The sequence below is a fragment of the Vicugna pacos genome, chromosome 21, assembly GCF_048564905.1.
Source record: "Vicugna pacos chromosome 21, VicPac4, whole genome shotgun sequence".
Lineage (NCBI taxonomy): Eukaryota > Metazoa > Chordata > Mammalia > Artiodactyla > Camelidae > Vicugna > Vicugna pacos.
The window spans coordinates 20,751,538-20,778,593 of record NC_133007.1 but is presented as its reverse complement, the minus strand read 5'-3'; the positions used below and the strand labels follow the sequence as shown (position 1 = coordinate 20,778,593).

Below are 27,056 nucleotides of genomic sequence, written 5' to 3'. Positions count from 1 at the left end.
CTCAGTTAAGAGTGGTCAGGGCCTTGTATTCTTATACCCAGGAAGATGTGTTAGTAGCAGTACTCACAGGGGCCCCCCAGAGGGGTAACTTTCAAGAAAAATTTGACTCTAAAATAAATCTGTTTACAATGCAAAGAAGTGCAGAGAAACTGTTAGAATAATGAAGTGTTGTATTTCAGGGGAAAAAAGGGTGTAACTTCTACTGACACTTAAGCTACTTATTTTATCTGTAACACACAAGAATAAATACACTGTTAGGTCAGAGTGTGAGCTGAACATTTAAGAAATTATGTGGCTAGCTTAGATCTAAGGAGATTAATGAATAGATACTTTTAATAACAAAATTCTTTAACAAGAAAGATATTGAGATCGTGATATCTCTTTAGGCTATAAAGTAGTGGAATCCATCAGAACAAATACAGCAGGAAGATTTGGAGATCTGAAAAGCCTTCAGATTCTCATGAAAAATTACTTCTGTGCTGACTACTTTTTGGCTTTGCTGCTACCAGGGACTCTGCAAATAAAAGAAAAACATGCTTTGTTAAAATATCCGTAGTTCCCCTTTAGATGGAGATTTGGGGTTTCTAAAAATTTATCTTGAATAAAGACTCTGGCAAGTAATCTCATTTGTGCTTACTGTAGCTTTGGAATGGAAGTGAATAGAAAGTTTTTTTGGTGGTAGGGGAGTGGGTATAGCTCAGTGATAGAACGCATGCTTAGCATTCACAAGTCCTGGGGTCAATCCTCAGCACCTCTATTTAAAAAAAAGTTTGTTTTTTTTTTTCCTGATGTGTTGCGTTAGGTTAAATTTATATTGTAGCAACTTTAATACAACATTCTTTATTCTGTGTTTTTCAGTTTGGCATCTTGATAAGGTTAATAAGTAGTTATTTTTAAAGGGACGCTGAGTTGTATCAATAAATAATTAAATATGTCTCTCTTTTCTCTGATTTTCCTTTCTAGGGAGACAGTCCTCCCATGGCCCAGATGCTTTCTAGCCATTTTTGCCCCCTTCTCAGAAGCAATCATTATTACTAGTTTTTTGTGCATCCTTCTTGAGACAATTCTTTGATATATAAGTATTTGTATTTTTACCTATTTACCTATTTTGTGGAATGGTAACATAGTATAAACACTGTCTTGTACCTTGCTTTTCTCACTTAATATATCTTAGAGATCCTTCCATACCAGTACATAAAAAGTTTTCTTATTCTTTTAATAGCTGCATCGTAGTCTATTTCATAGGTGTGCTATAACCATTTAAGACTTTTGCAGGTTTTTTCCTTCATAAACATACCTCCATTGAATAACTTGGTACTTATTTAATTTTGTTCATGTGCAAGTATATCTGTAGGATAAATCCCTAGAATTGGAATTGGAGAATCAGAAAGTAGGTAATTTTTCACTTTAGGGGTAGTTGTGATTTGTTTTTCCACTTTCAGTGTCCGAGAGTGCCGGTCACAGGGTTTCTTAATGGAGCCCATAGTTACATTTCAATGTTTCCATAAAGAAGTTCCATTTTCTTCAGCTAGTTCCTTACCTTGGATAATTGTTGTAATACTTTGTGTTCATGTGCATTTGTCTGGAGAGCCCACAGCTTCTGCGTAGTTTGATTGTTTGTTTTTTCAGTAGCTTAATTAAGCTACAATTCATATATCATAGACTTTACCCTTTTAAAACATACAGTTTAGTGGTTGTTTAATATATTCACGGAGTTGTGCTACCATTACTGCTATCTAATTCCAGAATATTTCATCACCCTAAAATGGAACTCCATTCCGCATCCTCCCCAACCCCTGGCAACTACTAATCTACTTTCTGTTTGAAGTTGCCTATTCTGGACATTTCATATCGGTGAAATTATATACAGTGTAGCTTTTGTGTATGACTTCTTTCACTTAGCATAGTATTTTTTCAGGTGCATTCATGTTGTGACATGTATCAGTACTTATTCCTTTTTTTTTTTAATTTTATTGGGTCATAGTCAGTTTACAATGTTGTGTAATACTTATTCCTTTTTATGGAGAAATTATGTTCCATTGTTCCAGTGCTGGGACAAGAATTAAGAGCTCCTGACTTCCAGTGTTGTCATTTAATAACTAAATTACTATTCCTGTTACTCATCTGGCCACACCAAGTATTTCTAGGGGCATGCAAAGCGTAGGAGTCCCTAACTGAAGGCACAAGAAATTACTCTGAGGATCTTTGAAGATCCTTGTGCACAGGATTAAGGTTCTTTCATTCTTCAGGAGGCTCTGCCCACAATGTGACTTTCCTAAGGGCACCTGGTGGTTACTCCTGCCTTTGTCCATCTACCAGTTTTCTCTTCACACAGGAGATGAGATTGGATAGGGCAGCCTGGACCTACAGTCTAGCAGGGATTTTGGCTATTATCCTTTCTCACTCTGGAAATCATACTACCGGTCACAAGGCATTCTTCATTCAGGAAAAAGAGAAGGAGAAATTTCAAGGTGAAAATTATTTCCTTGACTCTGCCAATCAAATGGTTCAGGTTACTAGTATTGAAGCTTCTTTATTTAATTTTTGGTGAGTAGGAACCTGGTTATACCACCCCCCCAACCCAAACACACACATACCTGAATAGAGAGTAAAATAAAATTTTGGCTTTCTGTCATGAGATTTGTAGTACAAGTAAAAATTTTCTCTTTTTGTGCTTTAAACAATTTTATGAAAAAAGTATACTTAAGATTCTTAAGAGGAATCAAATTAAAATAATTTATTTGAACATAAAATTAAAAATACAAATTAAATTGGTTTTAAGTTTAAAAATTTGACTATAAATTAAATTTGCCAATGAGTTTAGCTGTACACATTTTTTAGGATATATTTATAAATATATTTACTATAATATACAATAATATGTAAATTTTTTAAGTCGTATAAGAAGGTTTATTCCTTTGGCTTTTAAATCAGTTTCAAATAGACAAAATTTATTTTTAAAATTTAATTGAAAAATTTGTTTGATGTGATGAAGAGATTAACTGGGGACAACTTGTTTACACATCAGTGCAGAGAGAAAGATTCAGCAAAATGAGAGTTAGAACTGATAGAAAGACGGAAAGTAAGCCAGTGACTCATTCACTTGTAGGCCATCAGTACTTGATCTGGCCTGAGCTTCTGGGAGATGTTGGAATTTATTTCTTAGCATTAAAATGTTATACTTTACTGTCTTTAATTTATTGCCATCCAGGACTTTGAAGCTCATTTCTTTTACTTTTAAACTTGTAGTTTTTATCAGTCAATAACTTTTAAAATTAAAAAACATACTGCAAACAGACTTAGAATTTTGACTCTTAAATTGACTAGCCTTTAAAAAGTACTTTTCCATTTGTGAAAGTTCTCCTTTTATGAGAGTCTTTCTTACAGTTAAATAAATAGTTTGTTTAATAATAATGAAACACCGTATTTTATAGTGCAGTGACACTAAAGGGAGAATATTTTGTGGCTATGGAGTTCTTTTTTTTTTGTTTTGCAAAGCACAGTGCTTGGTGGAAAAGTTGTCTGAAGGCAGGATGATCGGAAGCAGGGACTGGCTAGCTATTCACTCATTTGGGTCACACTAAATCATCTGATATGCCCATAAGGGAGATGTGTGAATTAATTAATGGGCCAGAGTATTGATTCATCTTTTCAGACTGCCAACAGAGGAGATTAAGCTTCCAGATACAACCATCAGTCTTCGATTTCAAATGGGCACATAATTGAAGTCATCACACAGTTCACTTAGTTTAGAGTTCCAGGTTGTGATGCAGGACTTCCTATTTGGTATTTAAAAGCAGTGTGGAGCTGTTGTATAAGTAGCACTGGGCTTGGAATCAGCTGTCCTAAGTTCTAACCTTGACTCTTCTGCTCTCTAACAATATTGAACAGTGAAGCTTATTTTAAAGAATCTTGAAAACTGTAATATTTTCAACAGGAAGAGATTAATTTAAGTATATTTTGGAATATTAGGATAATTGAAATACTATGCTGCCATTCTCATGGCATGTCAAAGATGATCATAATACATTGTATGTGCGAAAATCAGCTTACAAAACAATAATTACAGTGTAATCCCTTTTTGCTTATGAAAATCTCTCCTCACCAAAAAAAGCAGTATTTTTGTATGAGTGTGTGTGTTTAACCTGAAAATTATATATATATATATATATTTTGCCTAGGAAATACAGAATAATTTAAATATTTTTTACTCAGCTGAAGATAGCTTGTTGAGATACAAAGTTGAAACTCTGTGTTTGGTGATTCCTGTGGTTTTATATATTTTTACTGTATTTATCCTTTGTATTTATTGGTAGTATTTACTTCATTTTCAAAACTAGTTTATCTTTCTGTATGGGAAGAAATGAATATTTAGCCACAGGTGGTTTTCATTTTTTTTTGTATGAGGCGTGTGCATTGACAGCCTTTGAAACTGTATGCTGTGTAGTACGCAGGTGCTTTTATTGTTTATAGAAATCCCTAATCCTTGTTTGAAATTTATTAAATGGTATACCATCTGTAAACCTCCCCAAATTCCGTATATTAACTAGCCTTTAAAGTAAGATTGCCTTTCATCTAACTTCTAGTATAAATGCTTCCATCTGGGAACCTTCTCTTTTATGTACTTGTTCAGTGTTCTGTGTACTTCAGCACTCTCGTATTAAGTATTAATTATGGACACGGCATTCTCAATAACAATGAAGATCACTAAGAATAACAGCAGATTGAACAGGGTGTCATTGTCCAGAGGACAGTTTGAATAATTGATGAGTAAGCAGTCCATCATGGCTTTTCCACTGCTGTGTGTGTGTGTGTGTGTGTGTGTGGTATGGTGTGTGTGTGTAGCATTACTTAAGAGTGGGATAGTTATTCCACAGGGAAATTTATAGGTTGATGGATATATAAGCCAGTATTCTTGTGAAGTTTCAGTTAAAAAAAGGAAAAATACCCTTCTTGACATCTCATGTAATGTTTCTTTTCCTTGTGGGTTCTGATTGAAAGGTTGTTGACAGTGTTTGGTGCTGAGAGATTGCCTGGTTGGCTCTGGTATACCTCTGTGTCTAGCAAATGTAGCATGGGGTGGGAATTGTGTTGTTATTTTAAAAGAAGTCAGTATTAAATTATTTAATTTTATTTACCCATCTCAGTAAGTTATTAAATACCCACAGTAAAATGTTTATTTTTTTAAAGCCCTTTACAAAACACAAAGAAGCCAGTAAATCAGTCATCTATATGCTTACAATAATACATATGATATTATTTGGTGTTTTTTATGGACTTAATTTTGCTACCTCACTCTCTCTCACAAATAAGTTAGACTAATGCTGAAACAAATAGGTTCCATAATTAAGTTTAGAAAATGTGGCAACAAATTTGCTCAGTAAGTTTTGATTAATGGTAGATGGGTAGTATTATATGATTTTGTCTTCTAAGATTTTATAAAATCTAATTGGAGAGAAAATGTTAACATTTATGAACCAGTTGAGACCATTAGAGTGTTCAAGTGTGTCTTCCAAATTGTAAGGGCATAAGAAAGTCAGACAAAATATAAACTCCAAGTGGTTTAGTTTGGAGGGTCCTTAGAATTAGGTTGGTGGAGGAGACAGCATTCCAAATTGGAATAAACAGTATGAATAAAGGAACTAATTAGGCGTGTGTTAAGACTTTGCAGTAGCCTTAATGATATGATTGGAGGGTGTGGTGTGAATAGTTGTGGGGTTAGGGCAGGAGGAAGTGGTCACATTATGAAAGATTTTAAAAGCAGAGGTGGGTAGCTAGAAAGCATGACTAGCTTGTTTTTGTAATGGAGTTGCAAGATTAAAATGGTTTTTTGGGAAGGAGGTTATCTTAGAAATGGTAGACAGGAAGAGATTGAAGCCAGTTAAAATAGGAGGCTGTTGCAGTAGTCTAGAGATGAGTTAATGAGTGCCTGTGTTAGGAAAATGGTAATGGAAATGGAAAGGAATAACTGAGACATACTTTCACTGGAAGAAACTTGGTTATTAGCATATCCTCAATACATATTTAGTGAGTACGTGAGAGGTTGAGAGACGGAGTAAATTTAGAGAATGAAAGAAAAATAGGTTAATGGTCACTTCTTCCTTTATATCCTGAGAGATACTTAACACTGACATAAGATGAGTAGATTAAAAAAAAAGTCTAGATAGAGGGAGATAATGAGTTTGCACATACTGAGATAGAAGTGGTGGTAACTCTGCAAGTTGATGTGGCCTAATAAGTAGTTGGATATATGATTCAGGAAAACAGTCAATTAATTCAGGACCTACAACATAGATTAAAGGTGTAAATGTATACGTATGTGTACATACGTATATATGTAGCATTTCTAAAGGGAAAAATTGGAAGATCAATAAATAAGCCTTAGAAAACACTAGAAGAAATTATTTAATATTTAGACTTTAGAGGGTCCTATTAATCATTTGATGTCAGTTTACTTAGAGTAATCTTTTTTAAAACAACCAATAACCTATGTCTTGAACAATTTGTTTAAAAATAGTTGTAAAAATCAACATACTCTGGTCTGATCCTAAAATCCAAATGCTCTGATTCACTGTAACTTTTCCTAGATTGCTGTGCTAAGGAGACAGCAACGTATGATAAAAAACCGAGAGTCGGCTTGTCAGTCCCGAAAGAAGAAGAAAGAGTACATGCTAGGGCTAGAGGCAAGGTTAAAGGCCGCCCTTTCAGAGAATGAGAAGCTGAAGAAAGAGAATGGATCATTGAAGCGGCAGCTGGATGAAGTCGTGTCAGAGGTGAGTGCCTGGGGTAGAGCTGGGGATGATGGGTTCAAGTATTCTTTTATCCTAAGAAATCAATTGGAAATTCTACATTTTAAATTAAATTGTATAAAATAACAGTACCAAGAAAAGACCGGCACAATAAGCCCAAAAACATTTGTAGCAAGGATAAAGTATTGGAAAGAGGAACCTTTGAATTGTACCTCCTAAGCTATGTACGAGAGTTGTCTCCTTTTCCTGGGTTTCTCCTCGCTCATTACCGGAGCACTCTTCTTCTTCTTCCTCTTCTTGGTCATCTCCCTCTCCTCCTCTTTTGTCTCCCCCCTCCCCCTCCCCACTTCTTCCTTCCTCCCCCTCTCCTTTTTTGACTAAATGAATCCCGTTGAGGATCTTAAATAGTCCCCTTATGTCATTCCTTTTAAAAAAGGAAACAATACAAAATTTAAAAAATTTTAGTGTTTTCTCACGACCACAGTTATGTATTTTGCATTTTGTTGCCATGCTGGTCTTAACAAGGTTAATCTTTTCCTTAATTCTGTTCATGTAATGTGCTGTTTTCGGACTTTCCTACTGCAGTGCTGTCCTGTGTGTAGATGGGCCTGCAGTGCTGGCCCACGTAGATGTCTTGTGCCTGCTGAGTGAGGCTTCTTACGTTGCTCTTTCTCTCTTGTCCTGAGCACATGGGAATATTCCATATGTTACTGAAAACAGTGATTTAAGAGGGAGACAAATTGCAGAAGTATTTCAGACTTCTTTGAAGATCCATAAAAATATAAAATTGTTGACTCCTTTCCTTTTGGGTGAAGAAGCATCTGCAACAGACTGGTGGCTGTGTTTCTTCTCTCCTTTTCTCTCTCTGCCAGAGGAGTTGGAAGGCTCTGCTCTAGTCTTTTGAAAAGTACTATTTCCTTACCTTTGAGTTTTGTTTTTTTGTTTAAGCATTCACATAACTGGTGAAGAGGAGAGTTCTTATCAAAGAAGTTGCTTTTTGTGAGATTGCTGTGTAGTTTAATTGTATTTAACATCATTGTTTTTTTTTAGAACCAGAGGCTTAAAGTTCATAGTCCAAAGCGAAGAGCAATCTGTGTGATGATAGTATTGGCGTTTGTAATACTGAACTATGGACCCATGAGGTAAGTGTATAGACAAGTATTTTGGATACTAATGTTAAAAATTTTAATTCTCATTATTATTTTAGCTCTAGTCATAAGCTAGAGAAAAACGGATTTGTTTTGTTGTTCTCAGAGAAAAGAAGGAAGACGAAAGATTGGTTCCTCTTCCTTGTTCTTCACCTTGGTCCAGCAGAAAGTTTAAATTTTTTAATGAAGGAAGCCTTAAATTAGTAAACAGATCACTGGTGAAGCAGAATAATGAACTGATTGAGATCATGGGCCTTGAAATCGGACTGAGTTCAAATCCTAGCTAATCCACTTAGTAACTTTGTTGTCTTAAGCAAGTTATTTAATCTCTCTGTGCCTCAGTTCCTTCCCTTCCTCAGTAATGTAATACTATTACCTGCCTCAGTTCTCTGATACATGAGCATCAGTGATTGGAAGGCACTGGGATGGCTTCCTCCTCAGCTAGAAAATAATCAGCCAGAGCAATAATTCTGTTCCTGATTTTGTAGGTTTGGAACGGGAATCAATATAAATATTTTAAGCATTTCAGCTGAATTTGGTACAGGTTTTCAGCTAAATGACACCTAAGAAAGTCTGCTTTTAGGTTGGAGTCATAGACTATTAGAATTCAAAGAGATGTTAGGAATCATCTTTTTCAGATTCCCACTCACTGTGGCACACTGAACACATAGACAAAACCAGCGTCCCACGTGTTGGGGAGTCAAAGAGTAATCAGACAGGGGCTAATTCCTTAGAGCATTTGATCCCATCATGAAGTGCCACAGACCTGTCTACTTTTTAATTACTTTACTAAGACAGTTCAGTGGAAAGAGGTCATAATTCTGAATTGACTTATTTCTGAAAGTTCATACTATACTAGACATATTACTATAGAATATGCTGAAGAGATACCTGGAACAAGCAAGCAAAAAAACTTTTTTGCTACTTTATTCATTATTTACTCTTGACATTTTGCCCATATTCTTTATGTTAAAATTATTTTGTCATTTAAATTTTTGTGTTTGAAGACTGGGACTTTTTTAATTCACGAAGATCTATCTCTTGATTAATAAAGGAAAAAAGAGATATGTTAATCAAAACCTTGTACTACTGACTTAGGAACTTAAATATAATTAAATTCTTTGAATAAAGTGAATGAGATTACTATAGAATGAATATAGAGTCACCAGCAGCTCTCAGAGAAAAAGCGTTTTATACCCTCAGTACCAGAGGGGAGCTGCGTGGGTCTGGGCCATTTGTTAGAACTTCTCCAGCTACACTGATTCTTCCTTTCAAAGTCTGTTTTATATAATCACTTTTTGCACTGACTTCCCTTCAAGACTTGTCCACAGCCATTAGGAAAAACAGAACCATAGGTTTTAATTATTATATTTGTTTGTTTTCTTTAAAATTAAAAAAAAAGTTCTATACAATTTTTAAAGGTTACTTTCCATTTACAATTACTACAAAATATTGGCTATATTCCCCTTGTTGTACGATATAAACTGGAGCCTATCTTACACACAGTAGTTTGTGCCTCCCACTCCCCAACCCCTATGTTGCCCGCCTGCACTGGTAACCACTAGTTTAATTATTATCTTATATTTAAGTATTAGCTTTTTGAAGTGACCATTAGTTGGTATACCCTGAAGAGTCTAATTTTGATCATTATAGAGGCTGCTCCTTCTCCTTTTCCTTTTAAATGTTCTTTAGACTACCTGGAACCCCAGGGTGCTATGCTTTCAGAACTGCTGCCGTGGATCAATTAATGTAACTATTCTCCTGTTCATAGGCATTTAAGTTACTTATTTTAAATTGTTTTATATATATATACACACACACACACACACACATATGGTATTGTCCATATATACAAAGAGAAAGAGTATGTATGGGGTATGTGTGTGTGGAGAGAGTAGACTGGAGTTAGAAGGTATGACTATCTGAAATGTGATAGATTATGCCAAATTGTCTTCCAGAAAGACTGTCCGAGTTTCCACTCCCACCAGCAAGTGGAAGGAAGATCCGTTTCTCTACACCTTTCCTAATGTGGTTATTGTAAATGTGCTTTAATATTTATTTAAATATTTCATATTTGATCTTCTGAATCAAAAATATTATCTTTACTACAGCCACACTGGCCTCCTTGCTCTTCCACACACTAATGACGTTTGTGCTTCAGGGTCTTCACATTTGTTATTCCCACTGCCTGGAGTTCTCTTCCCCCAGTGGCCTTCCACCAAGTGTTAGCTCAAATGCCACCTCGATGAGACTGTCCCAGACTATCTTCTCTAAATTGCCAGCTCTACTTCTGCCACCACTCTTCCTTTACTTTTCTCGGTAGCACCTCTCATTTTCTAGTATACTGTGTAGTTTACTTATTTATTTTCTTTACTTTCTTGCAGAGATTTCCATCTCTTTCTGTTTTGCAGTGCTTAGTGCACACATAGTAGTAGTAGGCACATAGTAGTCACTCAGTATATGTTTGTAGTATGAATGAATGTATTCCCTATGTCCCCCATTAGAAGTAAGTTATTTTTTGATATGTCTTTAGCTAGTTGTATTTCCCTTTTAAAAGATTACTTACAGTCTTGACCAAAAAAGTCCTTTCTTTTCGTATGAGTTGCTATAAACCCATTTGCATATGTTAAGCATGTATCTAGTGTTTATTGACAACTAACCCACTTTCCATACTCTACATATATTTGCTAATTCCTACTTTTGTATGTTTACACCATTCCGAGACAGAAAGGACTTCCTTCTCTCTCTCAACTTATGTTTTTTATTCTCCCCACTGACATTCTTGGTATTGCTTTGTTCAACTGTTTCTCACCATTTATGCAATTTGTTATGTTTTCTTCTACTTGTTGAAGTTGTGCTTTGTGCTATTATTGTTTCTTACGCATGTTTTTTTTTAATCATAGCTGTAAGGTCTCAGGTCATGTTGTCTAGTTCTTTAATTTTATCCTATAGAGACAAGACAGTGTTCATCCCAGAGCAGATACATATTTATGTGTGTTCATTTGCTATTTCTCAAAAATGGTGTGCTGTTAGTTCCTCATGTCTTATCTAGGCTATAGAAGGTACTCATTATTTACTCAGTCAGACATACGGCAAATATTTTTAGAGCACTGTTGTTTGCCAGGTACTGAGCAAGGAACCAGGGAGGCAAACATGAATAAAAGTCTAGTAAGAGAAGCACATATGTAAACAATTGTAGCAGAAAGAATTATGTAGATGTCGTATAAAGATAGGGGCATATTCTTGAAGGAACATCAGTAACTGATAATGGGAATCACAGAAGCTTTATGCAGTAGCACTTGATGAAAGAATAAAAAGAATAGAATTAAGCTGAAGGAAGTGAGGATGGTGTTGGGGAGACATCCTGTTGTGAAAGCCCTCCTAAGTCAGTAGAGATTTGAAAAGTAAGACAGGAACAAAAAAGTTTCATGAATTAATGATCTTTACTGATGCTGAGGTGATGGGTGTCTTGGGGGATGGGCCTTATTTCCATGAACAGGTAGATCGATCCATTATGGAAGGAGGAGATAATGGTCTTAGTTTATCAGTTAAGGTTTGTGTTACAAAAATTAAGTGGACAGTACAAAAAGAGGAATTAAGAATGGGAGAAAGTTTAAATACTTGGAAATCCTGAGGAACAACCTGAGGAGATCTATGTGTCTCTGTGTGAAGACTCTAGGAACAGAAAGCCAAGAAGTTGTGGGAGAATTAGGAACTGTTCATATTTTTAAATACATGTTAAAAGGCTTAGATTAAAGAAAAGCAACAAAGAGAAGAGCTGGAAGGAATGAAGAAATATCCAAGTGTCTTAACAAGCTGGAATATCACCAGACACCAAGAATGAAATCAGAAAGAAACTGGCCATAAAACTCATAAAGACCAGAAACTATTTCTTCTAGAGAAAATTTGGCACAAGCAATGTAATATCACAGCTTAGAGTGCAACAGTGATTTGAAAGACTGAAATCTACCCCTGAACCAAATGTTAGAAATGAAGATGTTCCATCACGTATATTATTCAGAAGCATTTCTTCATTGACCTCATCGTCCGCAGCCTCTTCACAGCGGGACTGAGGGTCTTCTCGGGCCGGGAGTCTGCCAGAGGAGCAGGAACTCCCCAGTTGAACCTTGTTAGTACCACCTGCGAGATATTTATTGAACAACATCCACACCCATGGCCTTGTATATGTATAAAGCAAGCATTATTATGTTTTAATTGGCACAGAAACTGCATAGGCTTTTAAATAGCAGATTGTGAGTTCTAACTGAACTTTTCTAAGGTACCACAAAATTAAGTCTGGCCAGACCAATAGACATTTAAATCAGAGATTTCCAAAGCATTTTAAATTTAGGAACCTAAATTCTTTCAGAAGAGATCACATTACCATAATAAAGTTGTTAATGTTGTTTCAGATGTTCAATGTAGAATTGAACTTTTGTGCCTTATTAGTGTAAGTCCAAGTGAAAAAAAAATATAACACACGTTTGCCAAATATAGGTATGCCTTAAGAAACACTTCCTGAAACCACTTGGTGATGAAATGTAAATACATCTTACATCTAAAGTAAGAGAGTTTTGTCAAAGTAATGTGTGGCAAAACTGACTAGTTTGAAGAGTTTTGGGTTACTGAATAGTCATCACGCAGAAAAAGAAAATAAACTAAATAGACTTGAAATGGTTAATTTTTCTGACCTTATTGATAGTGTGTGGATGGTGAAGAAGGCATCTAGCTATTTTTGGCACAGGATTCAAGGAACTGGCCTACTCTGGGTGGTCTGTAAAAATAGTAACTCTAGGCAGCAGGGAATGGCTAAAAGGATAAACGTGAATTGGTAAGAAACCCTCTTCTCACTTACTACTTATTGAGATTGATTGTATGATTATTAGTCATATTTTATCATTGAAGAACCTGAAATTTAACCAAGGTCTCTTTTTAAAAATTATCATTAAGAACTGCCTTTTCTACTATACCATAAAGCAATTTTTTCCTACCATTGTTCAAGAAACCTTAAGGACTTCTATTTTTGGCAATATGGTATGTTAGAGGTACAGAGAAATTCTTTGCATTTTAGTACACTAGAAAATGCTGGCTTGAAAAACAAATCAAAACTCCTTTATTTCATGGCTGAACTGAGGAAAAAGGACGGACTTCCCAGAGGCCAGAAATGCTAAGATAGTATGAATCCATAATGGTAAGCTAGCATTAGCATTGGAAGTGGTGCTTGTCCTTGAGTTATTTCCTGATCCTTTTGGCCTAGCATCTAGCAGTGGGAAAGAAAGCTCTGTAGCCAAACAAATTGAGAAGTCACAGCTGAAGCCCTCTCACCCAAGTAGAGCTGGAACTTCCAAGGAATGACACTCTTGGTTGCTAGAAGGAGGGAAAAGAGTAGATTGCCATACCACACAGGGAGAGTGTTGGTAAGCACCTGTCTTGGTATTGACTTGGAGTAGAGTGGAAGTAAAGAAAAAATTTTCTCTGAAGATTCTTTACCACAAGTCCTAACTCATGTAGATTTGATTCTGAATTTATACTACCTCTGTGGCCCTCAAAAAGACCAAGCCAGAAACAGTTTAAGCAGTTCTGTGTTGGTGGTACTGCTAGTCCCCTGGCAGAAGCAAATGCAAATCCTTCTAAGAGAAAGGCACTTTAAATAGATACCTAAAAAAAATTGCCAAAGATAGAGTTCCATTTGAACAGGAACCCACATCCCCTCACCTCCCCCACATTATTAAACACATCAGGAAATAGGCCACCATGAACAAGAGTTAGAGGAAGTAACAAACTACAGAATCCAACTCTCAAAGATTACAGATATTTGAATTAACAGATATAAGATGTAAAATAAATATGTTAAATAAAAGAGGGAATTAAAATATAACAACAGAACAAAAGACTGTCAGAATTGATCATTTTAACTTGGAAAAATCTGGAAAAATGTAATGATTAAAAGTTAAACTGAGAAAAACAATGTGCAGGTTAAAACAACAAATTAGGCACATTTGAAGAAAGAAATATTGAATGAAAGGATGGATTAGAAGAAGTTATACAGAATGCAACACAGAGAGACAAAGAGATGGAAACATGAGAGATATTAAGAGACTTGGAGTTACACTACCTTAACCAAGCAATCAAGGTAACAATACTAATCATGAGATGCGCTGACATCTTGTACCTCCTGATGTGATGCACTGAAAAAGGCAAAGGGCACAATATCGCTTCTGTGACATTCCTGCCGAAAGTGCATTACCTAGATTTTTATCATGAAAAAACACCAGATAAATCCATATTGAGGGGACATTCAAAATCTTTTGTAATCTGCAGAAGTGTCAAGGTATTAAGGAAGAAGGAAAATGACCTCAAATGAAGGTTTTGAGATATAGAAATGAATAGCAAACACAAAAATAATTAATGTGGATGAAGCTTTAAAAAAAGTTAATGATATAAAACATTAACAATGTCTAGTTTGTAAGGTTAAACAAATAAAGATGGGAGTATATTATCCCCTCCTTATTCTTGGGGGATATTTTCCAAGATCCCTCATAGACTGAAATCGTGGATAGTACCAAACCCTATATATACTATGTTGTATCCTATACATATATACCCATGATAAAGTTTAATGTATAAATTAGCCACAGTAAGAAATTAACAACAGTAACTAATAATAAAATAGAATAATTATAACGTTATATTATAATAAAAGTTATGTGAATGTGGCCTCTCTCTCAAAATAAATTTGTCTTATGGTACAAATTTAATGTCTTTTCCATCTTATCTAAGCACTTATCATACACTGTGACCGTAACTTTTGAGCTTGAGGTGTGGTGATAAGACTAGTACAAATTTCTTTTTACTTTTTTGCAATTTCACAGATAGATTTGTTTTTACCATAGATCTTAGCAGCCTCAGCATATGATTTTTTTCCTTTCCTTATTAAGTTGAGAACTTTTTCATTTACAGGAAGCACTTTAGAGCTTCACTTTGGTATGTATAGTTTGTCAGCATCACTACTCTTGTACTTTGGGGCCATTATTAAGTAAAATAAGGGTTACCTGAACCCAGGCACTGCAGTGCTGATACAGTTGCCCTGGTAGCTGTGAGATGGCTACTAAGTGACTTAACGAGTGGGATACACCGAACAAAGGGATGATTCATGTCCTTGGTGGGACTGAGCAGGACAGTACGAGATTTCATCATGCTACTCAGAATAATGCAGTTTAAAACCTATGAATTGTTTATTTCTGGAATTTTTCATTTAATATTTTCAGGCTATGGTTGATCACAGGTAACTGAAACCACAGAAAGCGAAATTGCAAAGGGGGACTGCTATAATTTCTGGATAGGAATATCTGATAAATTGTGAGGGGAGTGATTAAACTTAAAACACTCAGTTTTTATTCTTGTTTGGGAAGTAGGTAAAGATAATGATTATGTCTAGACTTAAAATTAATTGGCATTTTAAAGTTTTAAAGGGTAACCTCTAACAAATATAATTAGAGTGTATCATTTCAAAATCTAGTAGAAGAAAAATCATGGAATGTGGTGGACAGACTCAATCCAAAAATGGCATGAAAAGAGAGTAAGAAAGAAACTGCTAGATTATGAAAGCACAAAATATTATAGTAGAAATGAATCTTGAATATTATCTGTAATCACAATAAGTGGAAATATACTGAACTCTGCATTTAGAAGGCAGGGGAGAGGGGAAAAAGTAAAGTTCAGTTTTATGTTATTTATAAGAGAAATACCTAAAAGCATAAAGCTATAGAAAAGTAGAAGCCCAAAGGATGGAAAAAGCAAATACTAGCCAAATGAAAGCTGGAGTTGCTCTGTAAATATCAGACACATAGACTGTAAGGAGAAAAGCATTATTAGACATAGTCACTACATGCTGATTTAAAAGTTTAGTTTACTGAGAAGATAAAATAATTCTAAATTAGTATAGTCCTAATAATATAGCTTGGAAATAGTAATTGATGAAACTACAGGGGAAAATTGACATTCTGCTGTTATAGTAGGAAATTTTAGCCTACCTCTCTCACTAATTGATAGATAAGAAAATCTGCAAGAATACAAATGATTTGATTATTGTTGTGATTAAATTGGATCTAATGACTGTATGTATATAAACTGCATCTATCAACTCAGAGAGTTTTTCAACCATACACGAAAGTGTTAAAAAATTAATCTGTACGAGGTCATAAAGGAAGTATCAACAAATTTCAAAGACTAACATAATAGACTACATTCACTGTCAGTGCAGTTAAGCTAGAAATCAATAACAAAAACATGAAACTAAGAACTCCTATACTACTAAAAATTACAAAGCACAATGAAACCCATAGATCAAAGAAGAAATCATAATGAAATTTGGTATTCAATTATGGTATTAAAATGCTATTTATCAAATCACAGAGAAAAAAAATGTGACAATGAGTGTGTATATGTCCATGAATGACTGAAAAATTGTGCTGAACACTGGAATTTGACACAACACTGTAAAATGATTATGAATCAATAAAAAATGTTAAAAAAAAAAAGAAAAAAAAGAAAAAAAAATAAAATGCTATTTATCAGACCTTGAAAGAAGTACCACATTGTGTGGGAAAAGCAAATTGCAGAAAAATGTTTACAGTATGATAACATTTATATCAAGTTCAAATAAGAAAAACTTTACATTATGAATGAATGTGCATATGTGGTATAGCTATAAAGAAAAGCAAGGGAATTGTTATTACAGATTTCAAAAGTGACAGTGAGCAAGTTTAACTCATCCCTGGAGGGGAAGGGGTAAGTATTTCTTCTTGATGCTCCCAAATTATCCTGTATACGTATCATAGAATGTATCACACTTTACTAATTGTTGGTGTATCTGTCTTCACCACTATAGACTCTTGTGTTTTTTTTTTAAAAGACTAGAAGTTCTGCCTTATTTCTTTTTCAGTGTTCTCAGCATCTAGCATAATGTGTATAGTTCATGGCAGACACATGTTGCACTGAATTGCTAAGAAGGGTTTTGTCATGGTGACAAAGAGAAAAGGACATTCCAGGCAGAGAGAATACTCTGAACAAATGTTTAGAGAGATGAAAGAGGATGGCTTGGAATAAGATGCAGTCAGGGATGGTCAGAGCTCACCTTGTTTTTAGTTGTACTTGATGTATTGTAGCTACTTAGTAAGTATTTGTTGGATAATGGTTGAGTGACTAAATGAATGAATGACTGAGTGTGAATGAGCATGGAATATATGGTGGGGAATGGTCTGAAACGATTGGGCAGAAAAGGCAGGCTGTGACCAGGTCATACAGGGCATCACGTTTGCTACAAAGGAGAAAAGCATGAAACAGTGACTAATGCAAGGGAATGTTATAGTGAGTACTAAGTAATATGGTGTGTGTTATGAGCATTGTACTGAAAAGAGGGAGATAAATGAAGATAGTTATTGTAAGGAAAGGCTTCACGGAGGAGAATAAAATGAAAGATTTATAAGAAGAGGAGAGATGGACATTCCAAGGGAAGGGTATGACACATGACAATAACCAAGGTATAATGCAGAGATAGGAAAGAAGTTGTCCCCCCTCTTAAAAAATAAAAAAGGCAAAAAATTTTCCAATCCTGAGCCTCTTATGACTGATTACATTTAAAATTTTTTGTTGGACATTTTCTAAGATACCTTAATTTTCATAGCTATTCCTTTATCTCATTACTACTACTTTCTGCACTATAAATGTAGTTTCTTCTAATTATTTTTTATATACTAAACCTTCTAACAGATGTTGAAATTGGATAAGATACAACATAAATGGTTATTAAGTTTAAATTTTATGAGATTGAAGGGTATATTTTCTTTGTTGGGAGAGGGCTTGATCTTTTATAATTTCCTCCTCATGGGTTCCTACTTCCTTGAAGCAATGGTCAAAGAGCACACCTGACATTGTTCATACCAAAGGCATGGTTTTTCATTGCTACTCTATGCTGTGTTCTGTTTAATTTATAAGTTTTATTATTGTTTTAAGTTTGTACTTCATGACTATTTTGACAGTAGGTAAGTTTAACTCACTCCCAGCTGACCCCAGGGTTGATGTAAATCTCAGACTTGTACCGATATCCAGGAAATACGATGAGGTAGGGAAATGAGCAGTGTTCATTTTAAACACTTGTAAAAATATTTCTGCATGGAGGGAAGTTGAATTAATTTAAGAAATCAGAGGAAAATAAGGCAAGAGAAAGGGAAAATTGATTAATTTTGATGGAAAGAAAAGAATTTCCAGAAGGTTTTGTTAGCAACATGAATTTTAACCAGCAGCAAGTTTTGCTAAAAATACTTCCTTCTTTATAAAACAGGGTGATTGAGAGCCTATTGGAAAAGCATCAGTCTAAACCCTACTTGCAATTTGTTATTTATTATCAGCTTTTTTATTTTCTGAGCTTTGTTGACTGTTGAGTAATGGTAGGGCTACAGTTTTTATCACAGAAGTCTGTGTGATATTTTGCAAATTTTCCTTTCCTCAACAGTTTGGATGATTTTTTTGTTAAATTCTCTCATAGTGGTTTTCAATCTTGCTTGCACATAATCACTATGAAATCTTAAAAGGAGAGCTAACTGAGCCCTACCCTAGATCTCTGGAATCTTAGTAAGATGGGTCTAAATCATTTGTTTTTAAAAAGAATTTTCTTCAGGTGATTCTGAAGTATGTCCAGGGTTGAAAACTACTGTGTATAGTTTCGTATTTCTGTTCTTTCTATACATTGAAATGGAATGGAACCTATGGAAATTCTAAGAGTACTTATCCCTTAAATTAGGAGGTTATACGCGCACACACACACACACACACACACACACACACACACACACACACACATATATAAATGAGAAGTTTTATTGAATCTGTATACAGACACTTGTATATTTGTAGGTTTGTCTTATATAATTGAGGAAATTTATGGACCTGTGTTTTGGACAGCATAGAATCCACAGCATAACCCTGTGAGAGGAACTTCTTCCTGGCACATAGGATTGCAGTTTATAGATTCCTTTGTTATATATTCCCCTTTCTATTTTAAAAGTCACTATATTCGTCCTCCTTTTCTGCAAATAATAAAGCAACATCCCGAGGTTTTAAATATATTAGGGCTTTTAAAAACATTAGCAGGTGTTTGAAGTTGACAGTATTTTTTCCTTGTTTGTTCTGTGTTAGGTGCTATCCCCTCATGAGAACCAGAATCTTTTCAGTTTGGGACATCAGACTTGGATGAGGAAGGGTAAATCATACTACTCAAGGGCCAGCTACTCTGGTTTTCTTATGAGACTATGTTACAAGGAAAAGGTGACCTCAGAGAATATAGTATTGAATTTGAGTTGTCTGGAACTGGTTAGAAAGTCTCTAATTCCAGTATTCTCTAAGTTTGTCAGCTTTTCAGTATTTTTACAGGAAGAACTGTAGCTTCTTATCCTGAGATGAGCCTGTCTCCAAATCTGGTTTCAATTTTTTTTCTGTTCAATTGCTAAGCACATTTTGCTGTATGATATCACTGTTGGCTGTAGGCTAAAAGTTACTGTATAACTTAAATGTCAGGCTTCAAACCACCAAATATACATAGTTTTGTTCAGCCAGACTTTTAAATGAAATCTAATTCAAGTTCTTGGCTAAAAGTACTTTCCACATTTATCAAAGTGACACATAAACTAAAGAAATACAATACATCTAAATACCAGGTGTTATCAAATCCAGGATTGCAGAGAGGTAGTGGAGCTAAGTACAGTTCTTTCTTCAAATAGTCCAATCTATTCGTGTTCTTCTAAAAAGTGTCCATGCAGAGTAATTGGTACTTTTTTCTTCTAGCCTCTGCAGATTTAATCTTCTGTTTAAAAAAAATGGCTTAGAGTCCATCAGTAGTGCAGAGCTGAGTTTTGAGGCCATGGAAAATTCTCTTGAGGATTTTCTTTAGTTTTGTCTTATGATCATATGAGTTGCATATAGAGTGGTGTATAAGGAGTATCCCAGTGGCTTTATTATATATCACTTGGCAACCTTCCCCCTAAACTTGAATTTTTATAATGAAGGGAAAAGCAGTTGAAATCAGAAATCTACATTCTTTGATAACGTCCTTCTTTACCTTGAGTAAGTCGCTATGTCACTTTCAAAGATGAAAGGATGTAATGTAGTAACTTCTGCTGCTTCTGTCTTGTGAGGATGTCAGTGAGAAACTAGGGCAGATGAGAAAACTGTTGTTTTAAGTTGGTTACTTTGATATTTTCTTTAGACTACAAATCTTAGTTTAACATAAAATAAGTGGATGATTTGTCTGAAAAAGCTTTCTCAAACACAATTTTCAGTAGTAAGCTGTGCAGAACATAAATAACAGAAAAATACACAGCTTTACTTTGTAACATGAAGGTCTAGCCTAATATTAAGGTAGTAGAGAATAACTTTGAAACTTTCGATTATATCAAAATATATGTGATTATCTGTTGCTTCTAGGCAGTTTGCCATTAATGCCTTATTTTCTCCAGATTTGACCTGTTTTGTCATTTCAGTAAGCATTTGAAACTTATATTTTAAGATTCATTCTGCAAATTGTTTTCAATCGAATTATGGCTGCTGTGGCATGAACTGTGTGTGCTGTGCATTTAGATTTTATGGTGTCTGTGTTTTCCAAACATAAACTGGCATTAATATCTTTTGTTCACAGTCAGTTTTATCATAATCCATGATCTCGGAGGAAGTAGGATTGAGGAATTACAGGTACTCTTTGTGCCTTTTATGGCTTTTTATTTCAACCTTTTTACTGGAATTCTCAGTAAAGCAGCATTACTTGTTTTCACTTTTCCTCCCCATCCCCCCACCTTTTTGATGTGAATTTGAAAAGGAGAAATAAATGGAAATAAGGCAGTTGGAAAAAAGATGGATAAAAAAGTGGACACAATTAGTTCCAGAATCTAGGTTGGCTGTCTGTTGATAGCATTGTGCTTGATTGGTAAATGTAGTGCTTTTAGTGTGTTTTGTTGTGTTAAGCTTTTATCAGACATTTGCTACGTACCAAGTACTAGTGTAAGCACTTTATATAAATTAATTCCTCCTTGAACTATAAGGTAAGTATTATAATTTCCATTTTACAGATGAGGCAACTGAAATCACAGCTAACATGTGGCAGAACTGGGGTTCATAATCTGCATTTGGAGCCCTTGTGTTAATCACTAATAGAGCATTAGCCATTCATGCAGAGGAAAAGAAGTTGGTATTTACAGATAGAAGAGTTAGGACTCTATCCAGTAGCTTTACCCATTTTCCCAAAGCTTAAGATTGGATGTGAAAGGAGAAAATATTTACTTTATGGGTTGATATAGGATTGATGTGACTATAACATAAAAGAGGTTGCACTCATACACTGGAATTTGACACAACATTGTAGAATGGCTATAACTCAATAAAAAACTGTTAACAGAAAAGAAAAGAACAACTTTAAAAGAGGAAAAAAAGAGATTGCACTCAAATTTATAGGCATCTTTTTTTTGACATTTAGCATAATGATTAGCATGTGCCTTTCTGAAGTGAGAGGATACCAAAGAGTTGTTTGCACACAAACTTTTTACATTAAACATTGACTCATTGACTTCAGCAATCTAGTAACTATAGTGTATTAGTTACCTACTGCTATTAACAAACCACCCTAGAACTTAAAGGCTTGTAACAACAACAATCATTTACTTTACTAAAACATCTGCAGTTTGGGAAAGGACTCAGTAGACATAGTACTTCTTTGCTCTGTGGAGTGTCAGTGAGGATGGCTCTGATTGGAGGACCTGCTTTCAAGATGGCTCAGTCATCCTGGCCAGTGAGTTGGTGCTGGCTTCAGCAGGGACCTGAGCCAGGCTATTGGTTACGGTTCTTGGTTTTTTTCTTGTTTTTTTCCTTCATTTGGGCCTATCCACAAGCTGCTTGGCCTTCCTCCATGGTATAGTGACTGGATTCCAAGAATGAGCATCACCTCTTAGAAGAGTTCTTGTTTTATGATTGTTCATTGAATGGATGAAAGAGTCTCAGGTTGTTTTCTTGCTCTTGTTGGCTCTCTTGGCAAACTGCAACTATAAAGTACATGTTTCATCTCAGGGTCTGGTAATCCCTGGTTCTGAGAACTGCTAGAGGGTTTTTTTTGTTTGTTTGTTTAGCTTGGTTTGGTTTGGTTTAAATCTTGACTATTATTGATCTGTTTTTTCATCCATTCAAATTTCTGTTTCTAGTAGATTACCTGCACTTACTACTAGCCTACAGAAATCATCTATGAACCATTCAATAAACAGAGAAAAATAGCTTTTTTAAGATTTGGAGAACTCCCTGTTTTTTAGCTTCAGTTGCAATGAAAATTAACATAATTATGACTAGTTTAAGTTGTATGTGTGGCCTTGTAAAATAAAATACAGACACACACGATGTTTTATTGATAAGCCTGATTTCTAAGCCCTTGATTAATGAGTTAAAAGTGTTTAATATATCTACTGCAGTATTTGACTGATATTGATATATATATTTGCCACCAGTACTTATGCCCATCAAGAGAACATACATTGATGAAGAAAGTATTAGGGAGGGTGGAGAGAAAGAAGTAATTAGGACATTTTTACAGGCATTAAAACAATTTTTGTTAGCCTCATTTGATAGCCTGCCTGCTGGGCTTGTGAAAGGCTAATGTATTTGGCTGTTGATAAAGAGAGTAATTCCCATTTCATTTGAAATATTTCCTCATTGAAAACATCAGTTTTCAGCATCTATGATGACTCATATTCCAGTTATTATCTAAGTTTAGAATTTGTTCATATGTATGTTGTACCTATTTCTACTTTATATGTATGTATATATCATGTAATTAAAGACTTTTTAAAGCATATAAAACACTGACTTTGTTTAAAAAGTTTATAAACAAGCTACCTCTATACTTATAAAAGTTCTTTTCAAAATAGTTTTTGATATAAGTACAGGATGCTAACCTAGGAATTTGACCATGTCAGTAAGTTGTTTTGACTTGCTTCTATGCCTAGCATTTTTGGTGTGTGTATGGACCTACAGAAGGAATTCTGCCTTGCTTCAGAGCTACATGTAGTACACATGTATATGACATATTTTTATTTCAATTATTTCTTCACATTTTAAAATTTCAGCCTGTTGGAGCAGGATTCCAGGCGAATGAATCCTAGTGTGAACCCTGCAAATCAACGGAGGCATCTTCTAGGATTTTCTGCTAAAGAGGAGAAAGACACATCAGATGGTATCATCCAGAAAAACAGCTACAGGTTAGATGGAATGTCTCTGTTTGTTAAATTGATTTAATGAAACTGAAGCAGAATTATATAGTATAACTTTACATCTAAATTGTTTATACACTGTTTTAACTAATAGAGCAAATAAGTTACAAGGACATTTATACATTTTACTGTTAAGGTCTGTTCCAAGAATAAATTTGCTTTTTAAAAGCTTTCCTAATTTTAGAATTCTTATGGAGGTGGGACCTTAAACCTCAGTTTGTGTGCACTGATAATACATATTGAAACACATGCATTATTTACACATTACATGGTGTATTATGTCTTTAATATAGTCGTTTTATCTATCATATGTTTATACATATAATATGTTTAATATTTGTTACTGTATCATCTGATGGATATGATTTGGTGGAATAATATGGTTGAACCTGTTTACAGGCATTAGGTAAAATCATTTGTACATGTTTACTGTGATCTTTATTGACTCTCCTTCCCTTGTTATAATTTAATACTGTCTTGATAAGTTTCCATACAGCTTGTCAACAGTAAAAGACTTGTAACTCTATGACAGTACAGTTTCTATATGATGTTAACCAGAAGGTTATAGTGGACCTTTTCAGACCTGTATACTTTTTGATAAACATTTCCCTGTACTACTTGGAATTTTTGTCAGAGCCAAATGGAGCTAGGTCTTTGACTAACAAGGCAGAGGGAGGTTATAGTGTGGCAACCATTCTCAGAATAATGCTTGAAAACCATGAAAGATTTGTTTACTCTTAACTCTCTTAACACTTTACAGGTCAAAGGCCATAGGGGAATCATTGTTCTGATTTTTACTCTGTTACACCCAGTTTAATGAGATTATTGCCATAGTCCTTCAGGCTTGTCCCCTTTTTGTCTTCCTGAAAATAAAATGCTAGTGTAATTTTTCTAAAGGAAACTGCAGTGTACAAAGTACTATGGTAAGTGTGGTGTAGGATCCAAAGAATTATGTAGTCATAACTATAAAGCAACATAGAAGTAATAGATCAGAATGCTGGGAAACCTAGCATTTCCTGCTTTTTTTCTACATGGCAAAATCAGCCATACTTCTGAAATACTGATCTTAGTGATCATATAACGGTATCCCTGAATATTGCTAGAGTTTAATAATATTTTTAATTTTACTAAATAATTTTTCCAAGTTTGCCCTACGTGTTCTATAATTTTGAATTCTGTTGTCTACATGGGATCCATCAACAGTTACATTTTTACTAGATAGGCTTTGGATTTATAAGAGTTGAGAGTGTGCCACTTAGGAATATATAGCTTGCTGCTAAAAATAGAACAAATTATTGATAAGACACCTGAAATTACAGTTCAGAAAAGCTTTGTGAGAATGTTCTTTAGTTTGCACTAACTACAATAAATAGAAGTCTTCATTTATTTGTCCATGTTAGAGTAAGGTAACATGGTGGCTCCTGGAAAGATCACAGATCATACTACGCTAATCATAGTAATTCAGCCTAGAGATCTGAATGACTTCTAGGCTGTAATTTATCAGCTTTCAATGTACTGCATGAAATACAAGTCATCTCTCTGTCCCCCACCCCAAAGTCACCATTGCCTGTGTGTAATCTGGGTTTCTGGTCTTAGTGAAAAATGGAAATGATTATTGGTTCTTGGCTACATGCAAGTCTCTTGAAATATCAAAGATTATCATTGAGCCACTAGGAAGATTTAGGTACATGTCAGTCCATTAACTTGATGTTCTTGCTTTTATCACTGTAAATACTGAATAAAAGATTCCCCCCAAAATGTTTGTGAAACATTTGAAAGCACCAAATATGAATTTATTTTAAACTAAATTTTAGCTAGTTTATTTATACTCAGCCATGACACTTGTACTTATTTTTTAATGCAGCTTATTTTATATTTTGTTTCATTTTTGAGAAGAGTTATGAGAACTGGTTCAAATAAAAAAGCAGTAGAGTCTAATCTTGTAATTTATAATATTGCATTTGCCTATCATTTAATAATTAACTGCATATAGTATTCAGTCTTAGAAATGTACAGTATATAAATAAGATGACCAGATAATTTGTCAGTGAAACTTTTAAGAACGAAAGGTAGTGCTAGTAATAATTACCTCAGGATACCAGGCATAAATCAGGACTGTCTTGGATAAAAGGAAGAAAATAGTCACTCTACATATAAGGCATCAAGTCAGAACCTGTAGTTATTACGGGAATTCTCATTAACTCTAGCAACCTAATACTGTCCTTCACTTTAGTGGTTTATTTGTTGAGAAATTTTTCTGTTGATATGGAATGGTTTGCAAGCAGCCTAGAACTCTGACCATCTCAGGAGTCGTGTGGATCTAATTGTCTCCAGATTGTGTGTTGGCTTAGATTGTCCCTTTCCTCTTTGACTCCACCCTGTCTCTTCCCTGATATTTCTTCTATCAGATTTTTTTTTTCTTTTCCAAAGAATATTTTTGGCTGATAGAACAAAGCCAGTCAGCACAGATATGCAGAAATCATCTACTTGAGTTTATCACATGGAAATAAAATCAGAATTACATTTTCAAAAGGGGTTTTAAACTTTTCTGACGGACTACAGCATTTGTATTTCTATAAGTATGCAAACCTGTTTTTATTTTTTTATTTTTTATTTTTTTAAACATTTTTTATTGATTTATAATAATTTTATAATGTGTCAAATTCCAGTGTAGAGCACAATTTTTCAGTTATACATGAACATGTATATATTCATAGTCACATTTTTTTCTCTGTGAGCTACCATAAGATCTTGTAAGAGAAGTCCTGAATCTGGTCCTTCAAAGGCGAGACTACGTTCTTTTTTTTTTTTTTTTAAGTTTTTATACTTAATTAGTTTATTTATTTTGGTGGGGGGGAAGGTAATTATGTTTATTTAGCACTTATTTATTCTTAGAGGAGGTACTGGGGATTGAACCCATGACCTCATGCATGCTAAGTATGTGCTCCACTTGAGCTATACCCTCCCCCTGATTCTTAAAATGACACATATGTGACAGATCTTTGTTCTTGATGGGTTTGTTTGTTTGTTTGTTTGTTTATTTTAGTGTGGCAAACAGCCTTTTCTTATAAGCATTCAGAATTTACCAAGTGTAAGGCAGAGTTTTTTTTCCTTCTCCCTCAACTCTTAATTTAGGCTGATCTCCTTTTGTGTGTGCAGTCATTACCTGTGGACCACCATGTCCATTTTATTCTAAGTAACTTAATCCTAACAGGCAGAAGAAGGGATGTCAAGAATGTTTCTGGTGCAACCTGCAGGGAAGAAAGATCTGTATTCCCTAAGCTGTTTCTTTTTTTCCCTTGTGTGTAGCATACAGAGAAGTCTCTAACTTTTACCTTGAAGTTAGTTTTCCACTCTGCCAAAATTATTTTTGTCAAGAGGGCCAGTGACTTCAGTGTTGCCAGATTCAGTGGAAAACTTCTGTATTCATCTTACTTGATCTTTCTTCAACATTTGGCTGTGTAGATCACTCCTTTTTGAAGCGTTCTCCTTTTGTATTTGCTACATTTTTAGTTTCCTCTTTTTCATGGGCTTTGCTTCATCTTCCTATGCTCCTTCTCTATCCAAATATTAAGGTTGGAACCCTGAACTTTTTTGTTTTCTTTCTGCCTAGGTGACTCATTCATAATTTAGCACACAATCCATTTCTAGACATCCTGATGACTCTTGAATTTGTTTCCCATCCAGACTTCTCTTCTGGGTTTCCAGAGTCATATATCCAGTAGTTTCTTTGACTTGTCTTTTAACATTTCGAACTTAACACCTGCACAGTGGAACTCTTCTCTACAACAGGATTCTTCATTTTTATTGCTCAAGCCAGAAACCCTGATTCTTTCCTTTAAACAAGTGCTGTTGATATT

At 34.8% G+C, this 27,056-nt stretch overlaps 1 protein-coding gene across 1 annotated transcript in view; it reads left to right on the top strand.

Annotated features, from left to right (window-relative positions):
- ATF6 (activating transcription factor 6) overlaps positions 1-27,056 on the top strand; it is a 167,843-nt gene that overhangs the window by 32,127 nt on the left and 108,660 nt on the right. Inside the window, exons 8-10 of the mRNA XM_006219220.3 lie at positions 6,588-6,773; positions 7,800-7,891; positions 23,053-23,184. Of these exons, the coding sequence (XP_006219282.3) occupies positions 6,588-6,773; positions 7,800-7,891; positions 23,053-23,184 (410 nt within the window). The remainder of the gene's footprint in view (positions 1-6,587; positions 6,774-7,799; positions 7,892-23,052; positions 23,185-27,056) is intronic.